Source organism: Ambystoma mexicanum, chromosome 2q (assembly GCF_040938575.1).
Source record: "Ambystoma mexicanum isolate Mex_15411 chromosome 2q, UKY_AmexF1_1, whole genome shotgun sequence".
Taxonomy (NCBI): domain Eukaryota; kingdom Metazoa; phylum Chordata; class Amphibia; order Caudata; family Ambystomatidae; genus Ambystoma; species Ambystoma mexicanum.
Genome location: NC_090924.1, coordinates 998,070,664 through 998,095,095, shown reverse-complemented (window position 1 = coordinate 998,095,095; position 24,432 = coordinate 998,070,664). Strand labels below are relative to the sequence as shown.

At 45.3% G+C, this 24,432-nt stretch overlaps 1 protein-coding gene across 2 annotated transcripts in view; it reads left to right on the top strand.

Moving 5' to 3' along the window:
• Positions 1-24,432, top strand: part of EXOSC7 (exosome component 7) — a 261,176-nt gene that overhangs the window by 157,936 nt on the left and 78,808 nt on the right. For both annotated transcript variants that reach the window (XM_069648313.1, XM_069648314.1), the window contains exon 6: positions 11,866-11,989. In XM_069648313.1, the coding sequence (XP_069504414.1) occupies positions 11,866-11,989 (124 nt within the window). The remainder of the gene's footprint in view (positions 1-11,865; positions 11,990-24,432) is intronic.

The following is a 24,432-nucleotide window of genomic DNA, read 5'->3' as shown; positions in this document are numbered from 1 at the left end:
CAGGATTGGTTTTTAAGAAAGTACACCTGGCTGCCCTCTCGGCTTACACCACATCCCATAACAAGGTGTCGTGGTGGAAAGTACCAGTTGTTAAAGCCTTCATGGAAGGAGTAAAGAGACTTCACCCTCCTATTTCTAACCCACCGCCAGGGTGGGACCTTAATGTGGTGCTAGCTAAGCTCATGGGCCCCCCTTTCGAACCCATGCATAAAAGTAGTCTCAAACACCTGACTTATAAAACTGCCTTCTTAGTAGCCATTACCTCTATAAGAAGGGTCAGTGAAATTCAGGCTCTGTCAGTGCAGGATCCTTTCTTTACTATCCACAAAGACAAACTGGTTTTACGCACACACCCTAGGTTCTCACCTAATTTTATATCTAAATTCCATGTAAACCAGTCCATCGAGCTTCCGGCTTTCTTCCAGAACCCGCAAAGCTCGGCTGAGGTGAAACTACACACCCTAGATGTGCGTAGGGCGGTCCTCTACTATGTAAACAAAACCAGACCGCTAAGGAAAACAGATCAACTGTTTGTCTCCGTAGCTACAGGCAGAGAGAGAGATCGCGTCTCTAAGGGCGCTATCTCGAAGTGGATTATCAACTGTATACAGCTGTGTTACTCTCTTTCTGAAAAAACTCTGCCTTTTACGCCAAGAGCCCACTCTACTAGAGGCATTGGGGCCACTCTGGCTTTCATTGCAAATGTTCCCCTCGACACCATTTGCAAAGCAGCTACCTGGAGCTCTATTCACACTTTTACTCAGCATTACTGCATTGACACTCATTCCAAGACAGATACACAAGTGGGACAAGCGGTTCTGAGACACCTGTTTGCTCATGACTCTTCTCACATCCCACCTCCTTCTTCTGGTACTGCTCGCTAATCTATGCACAGCATGTGATCTAAGCAGATTCCACAAGCCTCAGAAGGGATACATTACTCACCGTAATCGTATTTCTGATGCTTGTATCTGCTTAGATTCACATGCGACCCACCCTTCCTCCCCTCCGAGAGAAGGCGCATGATTGCTGGTAGTCTTACCTTTCTGTCTATCTGCTTGGATTATCTGTACTCGCGCTACTCCTCATGCTTCCTCATGTCAGAAAAAATACAATCTGAGGATCCTAGACGCGTGAGGGATCTTGGGTATAGTAGACGTCACACTAGGGATAGTATTACTGGCACGCCTGTGTCGACACCCATTTTCGAGTTTCGAAAAACAAACTGTAATACTCTGCAGCTTCCACTAGATGTCGGCCTATGCACAGCATGTGAATCTAAGCAGATACAAGCATCAGAAATACGATTACGGTGAGTAATGTATCCCATATATATATTCAATGAAAAAACTTTGTTAATGGGACGTTATGGTTCCAAGTAAAACCGAAAAACCCTTGAAATTCGCCAGTTATGGTAAGCTAAGCAACCATAACTCGCGCCACCACCGTGCACTGCTAAGACTAACACCCACAACATCAAAGATGACATCACAAATGTCATTGATGACATCACTGATGACATCAAATGTCTGGCTCACTCTTTATTCCTTAACTGACAAATCTAGGTCACATGGTTTTATTCAGTAGCAGGCAGGAAATAACAATTGAAAAGGTACTATATTTGTAGAGTTATCCCTCAAGTATGTTTTTACAGAAATTCTATTAGGGTCCAGTCATATATGAAACATATACATAAGGGAAGACACAAGCTTGAAAGACAGCAATCCTTTCTGTGCATGAACATAATCAGAGTTATCAGCACTTTCTGATAGTTCTGTTTTTTTTATTACTGTACTTTCCCTGTATATGCTCATATTTGTACACATTGTACTCACACTACTTTCCTTAGGGTCCAGTCACATCATGTGATAAATATACATGGGGTAAATAGCAGCTTTGAAACGGAGCAATCATTTCTCTGCATAAATATAATCAGTTAGGTTATCAACCGTTTCTGCTACTACTTCTGCTTTTTTGCTTACTTCACTTTCCCTGTATATACTCATATTTGCATGTGTTGTCTTTGTGTTTTGTCTGTAATAGTTCAATTATGTAATACGTGGGTTTTATTAGCTACTTATTACGTATTTTACAGTACACAACTTTAATAAGAAAACAGTTATCATTTCATTATTCAACATAACAATATGAATATTATACCTTTATGCTGCACACAATGCCTATGTTTCTGCATGAGTAGCTTAGTATACTGGATAGAACTTCACAATAGAATGCTATTTATATCAATGCATTGTTTAATGCACTAATTAGCTCTTGATATTTATTCCAATGATCTTTGACACTTTTTTTCTCACCATTATAATAAGAATCCCTTGTACAGACATTTCATGAAAACTAATTGCATATGTGATGTCATCAATGACATTTGTGATGTCATCTTTGATGTTGTGGGTTGTTAGTCTTAGCACCCAACTCCGAGTGTTCAGAGATCTGCGACCCTGCTTTCTATCCTTTGATTTGTCTCACTTGGTACACTTCCCTGCCAAATATTACCACAAGGAAGATGACCCTTATTACTCTCTTGGTTTGGGTACTCAACCCTGGTTTCTCTCTTAGTGGGTTTATCCCTGCCTCTGTTCTGAGGGACTCTCCCTCTCAAGTTCTCTTTGGGGTCTTGAATCCTTCCCTGGTGATCAACTGGCTTTGTTTCACTCTTGAAATTAGGAGGAGGCGGTTTGTAGATTTCTGCCCCTGCCTTGCCACCCAAGCGTTATGGTTGGGTGGCAAAAGGGCCTGTGGACAATTGCATGCCCCCTCCAGATAAGCCGATCCGCATCCCCTTCAGGTCTCCCATACCAACCTTTACCTTGTTGAGTGCTTTTTCACACGTCGCTGGGGCTTCCTGGGATGCTTCCTTTGGCTTCTCCTGGGTCTTGCCTTCCCTCTGGCTGTTCAACGGTGTTCTCGGTTACCTTCTGCTTTCCTTCCTACTCTTCTCGATGCTGCTGGGCACCGGTCCGCTCCTCCAGACCTCCTGATCATCACACTCGGCGGACTGGCAGCGTCCCAGGACTTCTCCCTATCCAGATCAGCGACGCAGGTTTGGATCTCCTGCCATCCTCCGCAACTCCATGAGACAGTGCTTAGTCCTTTGTCTCTTTCACATGTTTTATCTCATTACTCTGCGGGGCCAACTCTTCCTAGTATTTGGATTACCTATATTCCTGATGTGCCTGATGATGTTCTTAGTCTCAGTACTTTCCAGAACCTTTAAGTAGTCTGCTTCATAACATTACTTAGGTCTACTGTCCACAAAGAGGTTAGCAGAAGGAGGAGAGGCTAGAGTATTTGAGTATGTGAGTGTGTGATGTTCTCATAAGGACTTTACCATAAATGCTTGTCCTTCTCCCTTGGGAGGTCAGCAGAGGTAGTCCCTCCCCATGAGATCCTTCTGCATTATACCATCCGCAGGAAGTCTGGGTAGTGGCCTCACCTACATGGCCTCGTGGGAAAGTTCTGCCTCTCGGGGAGAAGTGACGACATGCAGTGATTCGTCACAGAGATGTAACACGTAATTGTTCCCCCTCCTGGCATTTTGCTTAGAATTTTCCCACATTGGCACCCTGTTTTGTTGTAGACAAAAAAATGGAGGTGTATCTGAACCGACTCCTCGTTTCGGAAAAATGTAACCTTTCTTCATTAGTCTTAATTTGTCAACACACTCATTGCTAATATGGTTAACTGTTCATTTGTAAGCTTAAGAAACCGTCCCCTTTTCCATCCAGTCTTGCACATTTCCAGCATTACCGCCTGCCACCGCCACCCAATTCATCTACCTTTTCCGGATAGTTCTAGCACATAAAGTAACAGTTTGTGGTCTTCAGGCTACCCTAAAACCCATGTGCAATCTACCGGCAGGTGGGATTTTTGCCAGCTGGACAACTTTATCATTGAGGTTGTCCCATGTTGGATGGCCCCCTTGACAGAAGTGTTACAGCCCTGGTCATCTTGGAACATTCAGCCCTACTTGATCTAGTTGGGTTACCAGACATTTGGTCGAATGCATTTGATCGAATTACAATATGGTCGAATCAATTTGGTCGAATTTTTTTTTTTTTTTTTTTTTTTTTTGGGGGGGTCCCCCCCCCCCCCCCCCCGCCCCGTTTTTGGTGTTAAAACAACTTTTTTTTACCTATACTAGAGCAAAAAAAATATATACTTTTAAAAAAAAATTCGACCTTTTTTTTTTCGACCAAATTGATTCGACCAATTTGTCATTCGATCAAATATATTCGACCATTTGACTGGACACCATCTAGTTGACCATCTGCTGCTGCAGGTGCTCGGCGGTGGGCAGCTCTGACCTTGCGTGGTTTCACTTGTTTCTCTCGTCCTGATCACAATCGGTCCTGGTCATTCCTTTTTTTGTGTTGGCTTGTCTCCCCCTACCTTGTCTCTTCTAGGGCCCTTTGCTCCACCTGACAGTTTGTAAACTTTATTTTCATCATGTGTCTCACTCATTCACTTTCTTCTTGAGTTCTACTATTATTTCGGAAGGCACACAAATCGTTTTAGCTATTCAGTAGCTAGTGTGTGTCATTGGGTTAACAACTTCAGAGTGTCAGCAATTGACAAGCGGATGGGTGAACATTCTAAAAATTGGCAAAACCTGAGTTTTGATTTTTGGGGCAGCAAGCAGATCTGTACTCCTTTTTTTAGCTCATTTTTAAGGGCCTCCATTCCATCCTACTTGCATGTATAAATCATGTTGATTTTAAAATGGGATGCAAACCGCCAATACCGTGGGATCTTGAACCGGAGTGCTGTGCATCGTGTTCCAAAGTCTGATTCTCTCTGAAACTTTGGAATCCTCCTGGACCGCCAGACACACTATTCGAATCCCAAATGTCCGCTTACCAGAGTGCTGGACTGAAAGAGTGAAGAGAATCTGACCAGCGACAACCGTCCTTCATCTGGTACCTGTAAAAGGGCGTCAAATCCACAGAGCCGCGAGAAGCGCTGAAGATTCCTTTGTTGGAAGCCTTTTCTGTCACTGCTGCTGCAAGTTCCCATCAGTGTCCGTTCTTTCGTCACCACGACCAAGAATCCAGAGACCGGGTTCTGTGCTGCTGCATCATGAATGCGTCCATCTGCAAACTTCTTCACTGCGGCGGTACTGTGTTGGCTTTGGTTGTACTTACCTATACTCTTGTCGTTCCTGTGTAGCTGCATTGGTGATTTGTGCGTTTGGGAGTTAACCCATCCCATTCACCCTGGCCTAATGCTGTAATGCATTTAGGGAGCCTTCTACGAAGTCCCTGAACTCTTTCTACTAACGTTGAAGTCTGCACTTACTTGTTTGAGATAACCTCTGGAACTGACCTTCCTGCCCTCTGGGCTAAAATCGGAACGCCGCCAAGTTAATTTCACCCCTTATGCTGCCTTTCCAACAGGCTGGCGTGGGGCGGTGTCAGTTTGACCCCGCCCTCAGCATTTGCAGGGAAACAATAGTGGGGTGGGGTCAAGATGATGTCTAACGATCAGGGAGGGACGAGGTGGGATCTGGCTCTCTGGTCTCGCCTGGACCCTCCCTCCCTCCACTACGTCAGCTGTAGGAGAAGCCAACCTCTCTTCACCTCGTGAGGGACTGACTTGGATGGAAACGTTCCAGAAGGCCAGGGACAGGAAAACCTTGTGGAAAGTGCAGAGTCGAAAGAATTACAAGAGACGAGAAATGTGCTGGTAAGCAATAATTTGCCCTGGCCTTTTCCTGTTTCTCCCCAAACCTCTCTCCTGCACCATGAGCCACACTCCACAGGCAGGGCACTTCATTCATATTCAGTAAAACATCCCCCCATTACACATGACTTTGGACGGATGGAGTCGGCCTCCATGTATCATGGGAACATCCAAACTGCATGGCAGCTCCGTCCAAACATTTTTCCCCATTTGCTGCTGCTTCCAGGAAATTGTAATACCCACTAGCTTACCTTAGTTTAAGCTGATTTGCTAACCACTTTCTTAATTGTGTAAGAGAGAAGTCTTTACAAAAGACTTTTCTCTTGCAATTTGCTTTTAAAGCTTTTAAACAAATGAGGCTTACCATCATTATCAATGTGATTGGAGAGCAAGGCCAGTGAAAGACCCCAGCTGCTCTTCCAACGCCAGAACATGTGTAAGCTTGAAAAAGTGATAACAGGTTTCTTGGGCTTAGCCTGGTGATCTGGAAGGGCAAGTACCATAAAATATGTTGGATTCCATCCATGGGCCAGAGAAACGTATACCTGATTGAGTCTCTTGCACAGTGCATAATGTTACAAAAATGTAACGATGAGGGAAAAATAAAAGTTCACATACCCAATGTGTGCCATGAGTCGGTTCCCAATAGCAAGCAGAACAGGTAGGAAGGAAAGTGATCAAATGTGTACACCATAATTGTCACGCCACAGCGCGATACTGTGGATGCCGCCTGCTGAATCAATCGTAACACTCAAAACATCTTTTTTTTAAAAATCAAATTTCTTCTATGTACGCTTTAGCAGAGTACTGAGGTCCACAAAAGGCATATATACCCACTGGCACTCGCATTTCCTAGATGTATGTTCAGTTACCAAGAGAAGCAAACACTGTATGTAATTTAAGGCAAAAGCACTGTTCTCACGTAGATTACAAGCCAAGCTGTCCGCACGCCTATGGGCAGAGCTGTTTGCAACTATGTCCATAAGCATAGTATGTTGCCGTTGGCAGGTCCATAGATCCAACATCATCCAAACATGGGGTGGTGTGAAGCTTGGCAGTCTGTAATCTGTCATTTGGACACTGGACAATTTGCTATGCAAGTAAAACACAAAGTAAACCTCCACAAATGGCTGCCGCATAGCAGTGTTAAGGCAAATTATAGCAAGTTCCCTGGGCACTCTGCAAAGAATGGAAAGGGAGTCCTTTGTTTATTTCCATCACCTTGACCCAAATATAAGCAAGCGGCTGTGCATATGAAAGTACATTTTTTTCAGACGAAATAAGGGCCAAAGCATTAGATTGAAGGGTAGTTCTGAGCACATGGATCACAGCCGCAGCCATCCAAGCTGCTGTTACCGTTATGGCGCTGTGCCTATTGACTTAGCCCTCCAACTTTTAAACAATTCAAAATGTCACACACTGAGCTCTGCAACAATAGCTCAACTGTCTCAGATACTTTCACAGCTTTATGCCATATTGACATTTCAGCTGAAATCAAGCCAATGATCTCCTTGCTTAGTTTATTTTGCAGGCTTTTACAACTCGGCCGAACTCTTAAAAATCTGCAAGGAGCAGGTCAACCCTTCTGCAGTATCCACCTCTCCTCGCCTCTCGGGCCCTTTGCAATGACCTTGCCTCACACTAAGGACATCCTGTCCACCCTCTCCCCTTCCCTCCTCTGCTTGTTGATCCTCCCTCAGTTTCCCCTCCTTCCTCTTTCTCTGCCTTTCCTCTTTTCTCCCCCGATGAGGTTGCTAGACAAGTCCGATCTATGAAAGCTTCATCAACACAGGTTCATCCCTGTTCCTCTAAAACCATTAAGGACCACATTGACACCCTTGCACCTGCCCTTGCAGATTTCTGCAACCTCTCCTTTGCTTCTGGTTCTTTCCCCTTCCCCCTGAAACACTCCCTTGTGCATCCTCTCCTCAAGAAACCCTCAGCTGATCCCTTCTGTCCAGCTAACTATCGCACCATTTCCATACCCCTTTCTGGGTAAGCTCCTGGAAAAGCTTGCCATCTCATCTTAACCTTCATGCTGACTGTCGGCTCACTCCATGACCACCAATCTGGCTTTAAAGCTGCCAGAAGTACGGAAACTGCTCTCCTGAACATCCGGACCTGCTCTCCAACCTTGACTCTAACATTCCCTCTGTCCTTATTCTACTTGATCTCTCCTCCGCCTTCGATACAGTCAACCGTACCATCCTGCTCAATCGTCTCTGTGACAACCTTGGTATCATTGATCAGGCTCTGGCTTGGCTTACCTCCTTTCTCTCTGATCAACCTTCCCAGGTACAACTTGGGTCCTTCCGCTCCTCTATCTCCCTCTCTACCTGTGGTGTTCCTCAGGGGTCTAACCTCTTGCCCTGGCTTTTCAACCAATACTTGGCAATTCTTGCCTACTGCATTTCCGTCTTCTGCTCCAACTTCCAATGCTACGCTGACGACAACCAACTCATTTTCAAGCGTCCCTCTGCCACCTCCTCTCCCTCTCTCATCTCTAACCGTCTAATAGCCATTCAAAATTGGTGTGCCGCCAATGATCTCTGTTTAAATGGTAATAACACTGAGATCCTCCTCATCGGCACACCCTCTCCATCCTTTCCCCTTACTCTCTGGCCTGCCTCCCTTCGCCCTCCTCCTGCCCCTACCTGCGAAGCAAAAAATCCTCAGGGTCATCTTTGACTCCACACTATCCGCCTCCTCACACATCTGAAGTCTCAAAAAAATCGAACTTCTTACTACAACTGCTCAGAGGTACCTTTCCCTTCCTCTCCTTCCCACAGAAGCTCACTGTCTCTCAAGCTCTGATTCTCTCTAGGCTGGACTACTGTAACAGCCTCTTTCTAAAGCTACCTGCCTCCACCCTCCGTCCTGTACAGCTAATCCATAACAGGACTGCAAGACTTGTCCTTGGCCTCAGGCCCTGGGATCGTATCTCTCCAGCACTGAAATCCCTCCATTGGCTCCCGGTGGATGCAAGGATTAAATTTAAAACCCTTTGCATTGTCCACAAGGCTTTCTGGATCCTGGGTCCAAAATACCTTCAACTATCCCTTCGTAAATACCTCCTTTCTCGAGCCCTTCGCTCCTCTACCTCGAACTCCCTCAGGGTCAGCTGTTTTTCTAAGAAACGTGCAGGGGGCAGATCTGTCTTCGGCCGGGGCCTCCCTTTGGAATGGCCTCTCACTGCCACCCTGAAACTTGAGGAAAACCATCTACGGTTCCGGAAGCTCCTTAAGACCTTCCTCTTCGCATCTGCCTTTGCCACTCTCCTCCCCTGTTAATCTGCTTTCTCTTCTCGGTACTGCCTCACCTGCCAACGGGGCCCTTTTGGGCTGTTACCTGCCCACCCGGACACCCTCCGGCACTGCCTCCCAGCCATCCCTGCACTGGGGCCTGTTATCTGTACCCTTGCAGTTCCCCCCCCCCACTCCTCTTTTGCACTTATCAGATGTTACCCTATCTGACTTGCCCTGCACTTTACCCTTCACTGGCTGCACTCACTGCTCTTGATCACCTTTATTTATTCATTTATTTATCCACTAACTTATTATTTATCTTATTTCCCTATGCCTTGCACTTCTCATTCCCCCCTTCCTTGCACTTTCCCCCTTTCCCTTTCACTTGCATGTTCTCAATGTCACTGAGCCTAGTAAGATCGTTTGTTTTTGTTTTCTCCCCTGCTCCCCCTCCCTTTGCCTGGTCGTGCTCTGAAACACCTGTGTATGAGCGCGATATAAATAAAATATCATATCCTATATCGGGCGAATGATGCCGAAGCATTCCCATTTTTGTATGACCCGTAGACCGGGGTGCTTACAAACAAATAATTCACTGATTTTCATTATTTTTAGAATGAGTCTGTTTTGAACATAGAAAATAGATTTGATTTTCCTGAGATTTTTTGTGCAGTAAAATGCACCGGTTTTCACCCTTGATTTCAGTGCTAAAAATGGAAATAATTTACTGCGATATCCAAATAGCAATGTGGGGATAATGATGAGGGAGGGATTTGGCCTCGATATCCACCCACCCCAATGAACGTTTGTGTCTCAGAAGATTAATCATGAGTACCTAGAAACATATTCTGAGAGGAGTGTTTGCTTCACTGTTGCTGGCAAGGTATAAAAGGATCACACCTTTTTTAAGCATAAAAAAAATCCTAAAAATCTATTTCACCGGATTCTTAATTGGAGATTCGAGTGGCCTTGTGTATTAACTGTCTCTCCCCCGGTCCCAACAACCTGGCTTCGAATTGAATCCCTGCTTCACCGCTGTTTAAAGTCTGAAACCCCTAAAACAATTAACGAATTGAAAACTGCAGTTTAATTTTTCCCAGATGCGAGTTTCAGGGAGACTTTTTTTTTTTGTGCAGACTGCATCTGCGAAAATCGCTCCCAAAGTCCAGCCTGCATAATTCAAACAAAATCTCGGTACGAGAAACTGAGCCAATTACGCCCCACCACTTCAGTTCCTCCACTGACAGTGTTCTCACTTATTTTATTGTTGCTTAAGGCCCCTCTGAAAAGTATGCAAAGTTATCTACTGTCCTTTAGAATTGTTTTCCACGGTTCTGAAAAGTATCATTGGTATAACTGACTATTCCTGTAATAGAAATAGTATTAAGTTTATGACCAATAAGGTTTTGCTTACCTTGAATAGCTTGGTGCCATTCTAAACGTGTATCCTGAGTTACTTATCCATGAGTAGCTGGCTGCCCCTCTGAAAAGTATATAGGTTATTTACTGATCTTTGAACTTTGTTCTGAAAAGTGTAACTGTATCCATTCTGAAAGAATAATAAATTGCATATGTTTCTGAAACGGAATAACACTATAGGTTATTGCCATTAGGGTCTGCTTCCCTTGAATTACATGTCATTCTAAAAGTCTGTGGTTTTACTCCCCCTGAATAGCATGTGGCCATTCTAAATGTTTTCTATTTTACTTGCCTTGAACTGCACACTGCTCTTCTAAATACATTTTATACTTTGGTTTCCATACCGTAAGTATTGTGTTGGCTTTTTATAATTGTTCTTATGAATGATAATAGTACTTGGCTTTCTAAAGAAGTCTCTTTGCCTGTGTGTGTGTATATATAAAATAAACCATTATTTTTACAATGCATCAGTGTTTCTTTGGACCATATGTATGCTACAATTTTTTTTGTAACTATATTCAGCCCGCTCTCTGTCCCAAGATGGGCCTGGCGGCTCTGTCATTGCTACCAAGTAGCTCCGTGGTACAGCCTTGCACTAAGAGGAGTTTCTGTATTGCTTAAGGCATCATTTTATAAAGTAATTGGTAGGACATGAGAAAAACTGTCCTAACAATGTGCACCTCTGAACTTTGAATGCACTTTTTAGTTTGGGTTATTACTGGCAGAGATGGCTGTAAACCGAGACTGTTGCATTAGAGTACAGATAGGGAGACATGGCATATAAGGAGGGACATAAAGCTTGAAGGTGTTTGGTTATTTGCCCACCTTTTGGCTGCTCTTGGCCATGCTAATACCTATGGCCGTTTTCACGCAGTTCCTGCCGATCCTATTCCAAAACACCTGCTTATGGGAACCCTATCATATAGCTTTAACTAAGTCTTATAATCAAACTTTACACTCGAGTGCTTGCTTGTGTTTTTACAAAGCAGTCTGCTTAATTGGAGCTGTAAATACGCTACTGGTGTAATAAAGATGTTTAAACCAGGTCTAACTTCATCCACTCGATTTATAAGCGCTTTGCGTGTCCTTCACGGAAGCCCTTTTAAAAGCAAGCATTGGCAAAGCCAGCATTTTTTACTTTGGGCATTTGCCAGGCACTGCTATTAGATTAACAGGTACTCGCACCATTATGCCCCTGCTATCCTCAATGGCCAGTAAATACAAAGATGGTAATGGCTGGCAAGTACTTGTCCCATGCCTACACAAAAGCCCAAGCTGTTAGCATTGCCAATGTTTGTATGTGCTTTGCAGACCGTTCTCCGGTTTCCTTGCCTAGTGGTACAAACAATTCTGTGAGGCTAATGGACGATTAACTCTGTTAATAATGAAGCAAACATGACTATTTTCAGCAATGGTAGTATGTATGTATGTATGAATGCTCCTGCTAATTAAGTTTTATATTTTTGATTTTTGTATTTGTGAAATATTTCTCTTTCTACAGAATTCCCAAAGTAAGGGTTCTCGAAAATGAAGAAGGTTCCAGGGAGATTGAACTCTCTGATGACCCTTTTGACTGTATTCGACTCGGCGTGGAGAATGTGCCATGCATTATTACCTTAAGCAAAGTAAGCCAAATTTCTGTAAACCATGCTTGTTGTTACCAAAATACGTTTTTTCACTTTTACACAATGTTTGTTGTTCTTGGGCTTGCTTTAAGAAAAAAGCTGTACTCGACCGTGTGCTTCATCCAATACCGTTGTTTGATTAATTGCGAGGAATATGGTAGATTTATTTTGAGATCAATGGCTCGGTATCGACAATTTTGGTTCTTGGAGTGCTGTGCCCCTATGACCTGCATTTAGAATTCCTTGATGGCATGGGTAGAAACCTGCTTTGAAAGCCAGCTTTTCTCGTCTTAGTTCATGAAAAGAAGTGCTAGAGAATCGTGACCCATGCGTTTTTGTGTTGTATTAAATGTTGTGTGCATTTAAATACATTATTGCTTCAGATGGGAAAGCCTCTGTGTGTTCAGGAACATATTCATTTTCCTTGGGCCACTCGATTGTCTTGCACCGTGGCATTCGCCTAGAACTGGCAGGGATTCGATTTCAAGATTCAGATTTGGCAAAAGACCTGAGGAAAAAGTACCTGCTGTTTCTTTTGCTGTAGTCTTTACTCTTTATTATTACTTTAATTGGGGAAAAGCCGACTGGTTTAGGTGGCTTCTAATAGTCACTACATTCCCACTGCAGAGCTTCAACCATGCGCTTCCATTAATCTGATTGTATTGCCTTGGTCGAGTCCAGAGGCGGCCATATGGTGAGTCTCATTGCAAAGAAGAATTGGGATTAGCTGGTCTTCTCTCAGCCTCAGCATGATGGCCTCAAACTTCCACCAAGGGGTACACCTATGTTGGTGCCCAATAATTGAATCCCAGTATCTTGCCGCTAACATCCTTTGCACCAATTTAGCTTGGAAGTGTATTTGGCCTGGTGCTGTTTAAACCTGCATCTTGACTTTCATTGTGGCCCATTTTTGGGTTTGCTGCTGAAGCTTTCTGTCAGAGTTGTTGGTCACAGCATCCTGTTTTCAATATCTTTTTTCTTTTCTTCTTTTTTCTCTCGATTATCCTGCTAATGCTTACTTACCTCTGCTATCAGATGTCTGGCCACTTGCAATTCAAAGGGAACCGTGCTATTATTTTTGGTTCTACCCACGGGTCACATTCCAGACTCAGAACGTAAGGGATGCGTGTGTCTGATGGCCAGATGCAGACATTTTTGTTTCACTCTCCCTGTAACGGAATGTCATCTGAGAGAGTGAGCAATCCTGAGCTTTTTTGATTTGTAAAATGGTTTTCTCTCTAAATGTGAGCTCTGCTAAATAGGCCTCACTTTCCAGTGTTACTGCTAAAAAGTATAGAGCACACATTGTATTGCACTTGTCATTTGGATAGCTCCATTGTTAGGCAGAATTCTCAGAAATGTGTCAATTCCCTTCTACATTAGAGATCCCCAGCTCTTGTGCTGGACTTTAGGACTTTATATCTCATGTGATTTAATTTCTGTGTTCTTTTTAAACTTTGGAGTCTGACAAACTCTAGAGGCATCATCTTTACATTGTCACACAGCACCTTCAGTGCAGTGGCACAGGGAAGTCTCTCAGATTTCCCAAAGGTTTAAATACCTTCTCTTGGTGAAACTGTTTCCAAGAGCAGTGAAGTGAAATTGACTTGACTTAACTATCCTACCATAGGGTGCTGGAGGGGTTACTTAGTATCCCCTTTGTTTGGTTTCTCAGGTAACATTTGTTATGTTACCCTTCCTATATTTAATGGCTGGTGGCAGTGGTTTGCTTTTTACTACCGTTCTGTGTTTTTACCGCGGGCTGCGTTCACAGCCACGGTAAAGCACCCATCGGTGCCCATTTCGTCAAAATGTCCCCAGTCTTCTTTTTTCGCCATTTCTTGTCAGGAAGGTCCTTCTTGAGATTTACTTTGCGTGGCAAACCATTTTTGGGCTCTTTGTTCATTTTGTCTTTGCCGGGATTCACAAGTGAAGCCCACCTCTGGCACTAGTATGACTCCCTGTACTAAATCCCCTTGGTTACAAGAATGCGCACAAAGGTGATTGGCCGGCTGGCTCTTCGGCAAAGACAGCCACCCTGCTGTGTGATTGGCAGCTAGGCTGGAATGAATTGGAGAATCCAGCATTACAGGCAAGGCTTTTTGGTTTGTAAGGCAGAGTCAACCACTGGACAAAGGAATCCGAAGAACTTGAAGAGACGCCTGCTGCAACTCTTGGACCGCTAGTTTGCCCGGTGAAGCCCTGCTGCTGTGCTGAAGCTCAGAATTTGTCTCAACTAGAGAAGCCCCGCAAGGACGACTTCTTCCTTTTGAGTTTGTTATTGTATCTCACTTGTTTTAATTTCAGTTGACTCTCTTCCAAAGAGTCAACCTTTTCCGCTCTTAATGTATTTAATTTGGCCTCTTGGTTTGAATTATTTTGCTGTAGTAGAGCCAAGTCCTCTTTTAGCTGTTTGATGTAGTTCTCAACTTGGTCCTCAGAATCTTGGCTCTTTTGCAATTTCCCTTGCACTAGTTTCAGATCAGTCTGGATTTGAGTTCAGACTGGTTTTGCGCAAGGGTTCTGATTTCTTCATGTTTTGCCTCCAGACCTCCCATATGGAGCTATGTGTAGGCTGTGATTCTGAACATTTTAACCTGCTCCTCTTACATTTTTGGAGTCATATACAACTCGCTCAAGGCTTGATGTAATAGGCCACCATTTTGCCACATGTCCATGGCGGTGACCTGTTGCATAATTTCTTCTAGCCAGACCTAATCTTGCTGTGCCCATTCCCCTCTGACAAATAATTTGTGCAGAAGGTGCTGCCTAGCCATGTTTATCTCTACTGTAGTCATTATGGAAAGTGTTCTTTCTTTATTCATTTATTTATATTTTGCTGCTTTTTGTCTAGTTCGGGGTTGATTTTAATATATCTTTACACACAGGCCTGATACTTGGGGGTATATGTTTTGGAAAGGCGCTTCTACAGTGTAGCAGTGTTCTAACCCCACAAAGTATCGGTATCTTGAAGGTTAGCCTGCTGTGTTAAGCTGTCACGGGTGGCAACACTTTCTCATATCCCGGATGAACCCCCAATATGTTAAGGATTCGAATGGGGTGTCCCACACCAGACCAGGACTCTTGATACTGGCCTAGGCTGCAGCGCACAATCGAAACACTTATACTTTATTTCCTAAGAATTCAGATTGAGATGGCACCCAACCCGTCTCACACCCTCTTTTTACAAATACCCCGGGCCACAATGGACCATGAACCAGGCCGGTGGGTGGTAATACAATATTTATTTATTTTAAAATTTCCATCAAAACCACACACATTTAATATTGGGCAGCAATCACCAGTGGGGTGATAATTACACTAAAATGATAGAATACACTTAGTTTGACCTTCTAACATTAACTAAGCACAAATGAATGGGAGTAATATTACTTTTCAGGTAGATAGCTCCCCAGTTAAGATTTCCCCCTGCAACGCTCCCTGAAACCCTGATTAAGATAGAAAGGAGTAGCAAGGAGTGTGGTATACTAGACAGCAAACAGAATTAAAATCCAACCGTCCCCCACGAAATGGGAGGCAAAATCTGATTTAAAAACCTTTGCAATTGCACAAAATAGCATTCTGAATTACTAAATATTTGTTTTACATGTGTGGTTGAATGAATAAGGTTGAAATGAGTATGGCTGTCTCAAAGATGTCAGAACACTTACTAAACTAAAAGGCAATGTAGCAATGAGCATATGATTCAGAAAATCAACTTTGGAAGGAACATACAGTGCAACAAATCACACGTGGAGAAATTACATTTGCGAATTTTCACGGGCCTAAATGTCAAAACAGCTTTAAAAACGGGTGAAACGGACAAAAGCTGAATGCGGTTTTTATGCTGCGGGACAAATGCATGGATAGAGTGGATGGAACGATGAAGTGAATGAAACGGACGGAGTAAATTAAGAGAATGGGACGGATGAAATAGATGAACAGAAGTGGGTGGAACGGATAGGAGTGGGTGGAACGGATAGGAGTGGGTGGAACAGATAGGAACGGGAAGGGAAAGGACAGGATGGAACGGATAGGAATGGGAAGGGAAAGGAGAGGATGGAACGGATAGTAACGGGAAGGGAAAGGACAAAGGATTGAACGGGAATGGAAAGGACAAAGGATGCAACGGATGAAAAAAGGATTGAACGGATGAGGAAGGAACGCTGAATATCCCTTTATCTCTTATTTATGCTATGTACCTGTATCCCCATGTTATCTGTATCACATGTTTACCCTATCCATCCTGTCACTTTATATACGTATGCCGCTATGTACGCCCTCTGTCCTGCTCTCGTGCTTGATCGCAAGCGCTTTACTGATGACCACCATATCACACTACTATCCTACTCTCTCCTATGCAACATCATTCAACTAGAACACAGCAATACTATGACACATTCGGCCTCGCTGTTCTCATACTAACCTGACCCCACACACCTCCTCATCCTATTAAAACACAGCTAGCTGAGCACATACCAGCTAGCTTAGACGTCTCCTCAGGCCTAACGCATCCAGAACTCAGCCTGGGTGTCCACCCTCCAGACTGAACACATCCAACTGATTTCTTCAGCACAACACCTAGCGCTATCATGCATCAACCACACCAGCTGCACACATATCCGGTGCACCCACGCACCATACAGCTCTCTCTCTCCACTGACTTGAACTGCGGTTCCCGAGGGCATTCAACCTACCTGCGCTTTGAGGTCATACCAATGATACGTAAGGCGCTATATAAATGGCAAGTAACATAACATAATATGAAAGTGAAAAGGGAACTCTAAATGAATGACTGGATGAGATTCTTAAAAGGAAAGGAATTTTGGTTTTAAAAATAAAAGCAGTTGACAGAGAAAATCGGTTTGGAAAGGAAATAAGTTTCACTTAAACTAGATTTTAGTGGCTAGAAAAAAAAGAGAAACGCCACCTGTAAATAAGGTTAAGCTGCAGTTGTAACCCCTTCACGCTTTGTGCCTCTTTTAGGGAATACTTAATTAATCAAAATAGTACTAAGGACTTGCACAAGGACGGAAATGAGTGGAAGAATGGCACTAACACATGGAAGTCAATGAATAGGATACACAGAGGGTTCTGATAGTTTTAAGGATTCCTGCTAAGGCAGTTAGGGGGTTTCTATGGGATAGGACCTATTACAAGGTAACAGAGCAAAGGATGCAGTTTGTGGTTGTTGGGGAAGGGAAATGCAACAGGCACTTGAAAGGGGTATTTTGGACAGCGGACCGAGTTTCTGGACAGCGAGGCAATATCTAGTCACAGCGGCGGACTCTCCTAGAAGAAAGCAACTGAGCAAAGGTCTGGTCACGGTACAGTGGCACCTCAGCTAGATAAAGCGTGTAGCAGGGCAAGCAGGTAGCACTGGATAATCCCAATGAGGGTTCAGCCACCTTTCCCCTTTCTCCCTGAGTGTTTGGGATTTTAGTGGTGTTTTTCTGGATCAGTGGTCCTGCCTGGATAGGGTCAGCTATGCTCTGGCTTGGCACTGGAAATTGGAACCTTGCAGGATGAATATGGAATGCTGGATACGCAGAAGCTGGAAAATTCAGAAGTGTCCAGAGCTCCCCATGCCTCCCCTTGATGTAGGGATCATGATATCACAGGATTTACTATGGGGGCAGACCTTTGGCTTGACATGCCTCTAACTACTGGATTGGTCAGAGGGGACTGTTACTGCCTTCCTGTTAGCTGGTTGGACTTCAGGGAGATGACATCAGTTTTAAGGTGTGTGCTTATAATGCCCATGGCCCTTAGTTATTTTAGCCAAATCAGTTATGACATCAATTGCACATTTTTACAGTTGTAGCACTTTTGAAAATTACATAAGCAGATTCCATATTTTACACTTAGCCTGTTATTACAACTCCAACATCTGTACAATGTTGGTAATTCGTTCTAATCTTTCACAAGTTTTGGTGGGAAATATTTCACTTAAATTTCTACATTTTTATAAATGTGTACCTATTATCGCAGAGCATGTTTGCATTAAATTTCAAAGTTATACCATGTATACTTTTACCATGATTTACATTTTCTTCCGTTTGCATCCCATACACGCTAGGGAAGGCCACAATATCTTGTTTTAATACCACAAAAATTACATGTAAACTGTTAAACATTTGCATTCCTGCATTTTCCGGTTGCAGAAAAGAGTCTAAAAGTGTATCAAATAAGAACAGTCTTTTGCCCCAGATGGGCTGGCTTTGTCTTCCAAATAAGGGCATTTTTTTCAAACCTGCAGCCAACTGTCAGGCACTAGACCTGTGTTGCCATGGATTTGTCTTTGAAGCTCTCCAATTTGAGTGGAGGGGAGGTGCTACCAGAAGGTCACACCTATGTGTCCCAGAAATCCTTTGTCCAAGGCTGGAGCACTGTCGCAATGTCTGATGAGGGTGCAAGATGCTGCACCCTTGCCTATTCATATGCCCCAGAGAGAGAGAGACTTATATTCTTTTGAAGGGTTTATCTGTGCTATTTTGTTGCAAAAAGGAAAGCGTTTTGCCCCCTTTCTGGAGCACAACCCAAATATGGAGGGACATAGCTGGGTGTCACTGGAACAAAACTGTGTACTGTTGACCAGATCAGGGCAAAGTCATTTTAAAAGGCAGAATGTTTTCTTTTTCAGTGAAAAGTTTTGAGCTGGCAGCACAGCAACTCTGCCTTTGAATTCTTTTCTTTGGTGTAATTTAAGAAAATACTGGCAGCAATTCTCTGAGTTTCATCTTGCCCCATGTGTGGCTGGTAAAACAGCGCAGCCATCATTTTGGTTACTACAAAGCGCAGTTTTAATGCAACTCGATAGTGCTCAACAGAGCCAGCGCAGCCATTCTGCTGGGGACTGCTGAGATGCGGTTTGGTGATGTTGGGGAGTTCTGCTGGGCGGATAAATCTACCCCACACTCAGGAGGCAAATCCGGAAGATCTTCTAAGGGTTTCGGCGGGGGGATCATCCTCGTACAGCAAACCCTCCTGTACCTGCGACCCAGGAGGCTAACAGGGGTCATTCCAAGGCATTCGGAGGTGGCTGTCGCTCCCAAGGCGGCACGCAGGCCCCAAAGCAGGACTGAACCAACCAGGATGTCTGCCCACACTTTCACTGCAGTGGGAGGCCGGCTGGCGGGCTTCGTCCGCGAGTGGGAAAAGATCTCCACCAACGGATGGGTGCTGGACGCTCTCGCCCACGGACACACAAGTTCCAGCAGAAGTGTCCATGGATACCACTGGCAGCCCGGCAGGAGCAGCCCATCCTCAGCTCCTGCAGGAAGTACGGGCCATGCTAAGGAAAGGGGTGATGTAGCTAGTTCCAAAGCGACTGCGGGGCTCCGGAGTCTACTCCAGATACTTCTTAGTAAATAAGAAGACTGGGGGCTGGCGGCCCATTCTCGACCTGCAGCGTCTAAAGTTCCCCAAGTCCCAAAAATTCAGGATGGCCACGTTGCAACTCGTGCTCGGCAAACTGGAGTAAGGGGACTTCCTAACATCACTGGATCTAGAGGACGCTTACTTCCACGTCCCCATTCCCGAGAAGCATTGGAAGTTCCTGCGCTGCATCGTTCAAGGAAAGCACTGCCAATTCAAGGCCCTCTGCTTCGGACTGAAGTCAGTGCCTAGGTTGTTGCCTGGCACCAGTGGTGGCCCATTAACGTCTGCAAGGGATACATGTGTACCTGCACCTCGACGACTGGCTCATCCGGACCAAGTCAAGGGAGATCGCTGTCGAACACACACACACAGGACTGTCTGGGATTCTCAGTGAACTATCCAAAGTCCTGCTTGATTCCATTGCAGAATGTGCTGTTCCTGGGGTCCAGGCTCAACACTGTCTCCTGCCTGGTGGCCTCCTCAGAGGAGAGAATAGCTGCCATTTTGGGCAAGGTGCAGCGGCTGTTGGCACTGAAGATCGCCACGTTACGGACCATCAAGTCGCTGCTCGTCATGATGTTGTTGTGTATCTACCTGATCAGGCTCTGCAGGTTGCATATGCGGCCCCTTCAGGAATTCCTGGACGCTCGATGGGTCCAGGTGTCTGGAAGCTTCACAGACAGGATTGTGCTCGACGAGGCGTTGAGCAATAAGGTGGTGGGGCATACACTCCAACATCACCGGGGGCACGGATTTCCAGAGTCCCCAATACCAAGAGACAGTCACCACGGATGCTTCCCTGGAGGGCTGGGAAGCCCACACCGGACGTCTCCACAGGCTTGTGGCTACCGGAGGAGAGGGATCTCCACATCAATGTCCTGGAACTGCAAGCAGTGTTCTGTTCCTCAAGTCGTACCTCCTGTCCCTCAAGGGCAAGGTGGTGAGAGTCTTCATGGACAATACCACCACAATGTTCTACATCAGGAAGCAGGGGGGCCTCCAGATTCCCAATGCTCTCCAGAGAGGCACAGGACTTGTGGCACTGGGCTGTTGCCCAGGGGATGTTTCTCATTCCTTTTCACCAGGCGGGAGTCAAAAACACCATCACCGACTCCCTCAGCAGGGAGCTGCGCTCTTGCCACGAGTGGGAGCTTTGGCAGGATCAAGTGAGCAGCCTCTTCCTCCGGTGGGGCAGACCCCAGATCGATCTGTTTGCGACGGTGACAAACTCCAAATGCCAGAGATTCGCCAGCAGGTTCCACTAGTCGGGGAGCATGGGGAACGCGTTCTCCTTCCCATGCGAAAGCCTGTTCCTGTAGGCTTCCCGCCATTGCCTCTCCTGCTGCGAGTCATCAATCAGCTCAAACAGTGCCGATGCAGGATGACCCTCGTCGCCCCGGCATGGCTGAGGCAGATTTGGTACCCGGACCATCTCAGCCTGTCGCCGTCACCTCCAGTCAAGCTGCCCGTGGTGGCGGATCTACTTGCCAGAAAAGGAGGCGAAATCCTCCACCACGACGCAGGATCGCTGAACCTGAAGGCATGGCTCCTGCAGCCTTCAGTTCGGAGGCCGGGAGGGGGGTATGTGCTACCAGCGGAATTCGGGGTGGTCCTTGCCAGAGCGCCGTTGACTCAAGTGCTACGGGCACAAGTGGAAGCGTTTCGCGACTTGATGCTGGGCACAGAAGATCAACCCCCTGAGGTTCACGGCCCCTCAGGTCCTTCCGTACTTATTGTCTTTGGCCAGGGCGGGGCTGGCACAAGCCTCCATCAAAGTGCATCAGGCGACTTTCTCCCTCTACATCAGGTCTCCGGGGCGGTCTTCTCTTTGGTCACACCTTCTAGTCAAGGAGTTGATCAAAACCATCCTTTGATAATTCCTGCCGGCGAAGGCGCCTGCACCGGCGTAGGAACTCAACATGGTACTGACGAGGCTCATGGGCGGGCCCCCTTAGAACCTGTGCATCAAGCTCCTCTCAAGTTCCTTTAGTGGAAACAGCTTTCCTCGTGGCCATCACCTCTGCCAGAAGGGTAGGTGAGATCCAGGCCCTGTCCTGCAAGCAGCCTTATCTGACTTTCCACAAGACGAGGGTGGTGCTGCGGACGCACCCCTCCTTCATGCCAAAAGTTCTGTCAGAATTCCACCTCAATGAACCTTTGGTGTTGCCTCTGTTTTTTTCTGACACCTTTGTCGATGGCTGAAAGGGCTTTGCACTTGCTAGATGTGGCGCGTGCTCTGAAAAGTTTCCAGAAGATGTCCCAACCTTATGTGAACTTTGGGCCTGTGAACCATGGGAAAGCTTTTTTCAAGACTTCCATTTCCAGGTGGCTCTCTGGCTGTATTACACTCTGTCACCGGTTGGCAAACCGGCAGTTGCCTGGCCGTCCGCGAGCCCATTCCACCAGAGCGATCGATGCAATGACAGCATTCCTGTCTGGTGTGCCCCTGCTGGGCATCTGCAGGGCTGCTACATGGAGGTCTACGCACACCTTCATAAGATTCTGAGTCGACAGGGATTCCAGAGAGTCCAGAGTCAGACGAGCAGTGCTGCGCAAGCTGTTTGCTTGAAGGTGAGCCTGTTCCGGAGGTAAGAATAATTGCATCTGTTGAGCCTTTTGGTTGTGTAATGATGTACTCCTATGTAGTCTTTATTCATGAGCATGTGAATCCATGCCAGACCCCATGCTGGAGAAGGAACAAGTTACTTACCTGTAACTGTTGTTCTCCAGCATGGGTCTGGTATGGATTCCCATGCAAGCTCTCCCTCCTGCCCCTCTGCGGCTCTTCTTGGTCATACTGCCACTTTATGTGCTACTACATCTGAAGATGGCTGCCAGAGGAGGGGCTGAGGGAGAGGGCAGTTATTGGCTGGGGGCAGTATGACCCAGACCTCAGTGATTGGTTTATAGGAGAAAGACAGTTTATAAGTGAAAGTGAAACTGTTTTTTTCTTTTACTGAGGAATCCCGACTTGCCGATGGGGAATATTCCTGAGCATGTGAATCCATGCCAGACCCATGCTGGAGAACAACAGTTACAGGTAAGTAACTTTGTTTTTTTGCCATTTCTCTATTGCTTGCTTGTTGGGTCATCTTCTGCCGTCATAGGTGGGAAAGATTCTGATTAAAATGTTGTTTTCGGCGGTAATGCTTTGTATTCCCTGTCGAGGCTCCAGAGTGTCTGTGAAGGCAGGACGTGAGGGTGGAGTACAAAATTCTGCAGTCCTTTGTGTTTCACCTTGTCTGAAAGAAACCAGTTCCCACTAGGGGTCTGACTGTCCTGATTGGACCGCCAGCCGCCCCTTTAGGTAAACTGCAGGGAGAGTTTGCAGAAGTTTGGCTGTGGTTCCTGTATAAAGGTTAGATCCTGGAAGTTGCTGACAAGTCGACCACTGGAGCTTAATCCGAAAGGGAAGATGAAGAAAAGGCGGCTGTAGAGATTTCCAGTGACTGGAGAGCGTGCTGTGTAACCGGATCCTGATGTAACTCTTCTTCCAATCGACCTGGGTGTCCAGATTACGACTACTGCTACCCAGAGGCTGGTGAGATTCACTAGTCTTAAGGAGACCTGAAAAACAAGCCATCCATCGACGTGCTGTGACCTTGCTGGGCTGCAAACCGCCAATAGCCGGGGACCTTGAGCCCAAGTGCAGTGCAAGGTCTTCCGAAGTCCAATTCCTGATGAAACTTTGGATTCCTGCTGGACCTCCAGGGACACAATTTGAATCTCTGAAGTCCTCTCACCAGCATCCAGGACCGAGAGAGTGAAGAGAATCTGACCAGTGATATTCCATCTGGTTCCTGTAAAAGGGCACCAAATCCACCGAGCTGCGACAAGCTGTGAAGAATACTTTGTTGGAAGCCTACTCTGGCGACTGCTGCTGCAAGTTCCCATCCAGTGTCTGTTTAGTCTCCAGACCAAGAATCCATGGACCGGGTCCTGTGTTGCTGCATCCTGAAGTCATCCACGCAGAAGCACTTCTTTTCTGCTGGGGTACAGTGTTGGCTATGGTAATACTTACCTTAAGTGTTGTGTGAATCCTTGGGCTAAGTGTGTGATTTGAATGTTTGGGAGTTTGCCCATACCACTCGCCCAGGTTTAAAGCATATATAGGGAGTCTTCTATGAAGTCCCTGGACACTATGAACTAACTCTGAAGCTAATACTTGTTAGCCTCTCGACTCTGGCGTCCTGTACCTGTACCTGAACCTTATCCTGACCTGCCTACAGCTGGCTCCTGGACCACCAGGGTCCCTCTTGTGCTATATACTAGGGAAGGAATCTAATAAAATATGAGGCTTATGTCTTGAAAATAGAGTGTGTGTAAAAGTACTTACTTGTAAATGAGTAAGTCTTGTAAATGTATCTCTGAAATAGAATAGGTTACAAAGTGTTTACAAAGTTATTACTTACCATTAAGTTGCTGATTGTTCCTTAAAAAGTATGTTGTTTTACTTACTTTGAATAGTGTTGCACACTTCTTAAAAGTAATAGTGTTGGTACTGTTTTATTATGCTTAATTGAATGAGCGTAAAAGCTTACCAGAAGGGTTTACCTACCTTGAATGAACTGTATATGGATTATTGGGTGTTGCTTTTCCTGATCTGCTTCAATGCATTTCTAAAACAGTCTTGGAGCTAACACTTGTCTGAGTTGCTTGTAGCCCCTCTGAAAAGTATATGGCTCATTGCTTACCCTGAACTGCTTATTGCCTTTCTTAGGTCTGCAAAGAGTTCCATCTTAGAGCTGTATTCTACACTTCTTAAAAGTATCATTTGGTTAAACTGTGTATTCCTATAATAGAAATAGTGTAATAACGGGGATCGAAATTAAGATTGGATAAGCATCAGCTAAAGGCAGCTCCTGGGTATCCAGCATTAAACAGAGACCAGGAGCAACAAGACTGGGGAACGAGGAGCTAGCACATAGCGTTCCAAAAATCTAACTTTCATGTAAGATGCTAACATATTTTTTACATTATTTAAATGTTGTTCATCTGTGTACTAAAGTTTATTTATAGATTGTCCCAAAAGCACAGAATTAAATTCACATAAGTTTGTTTGT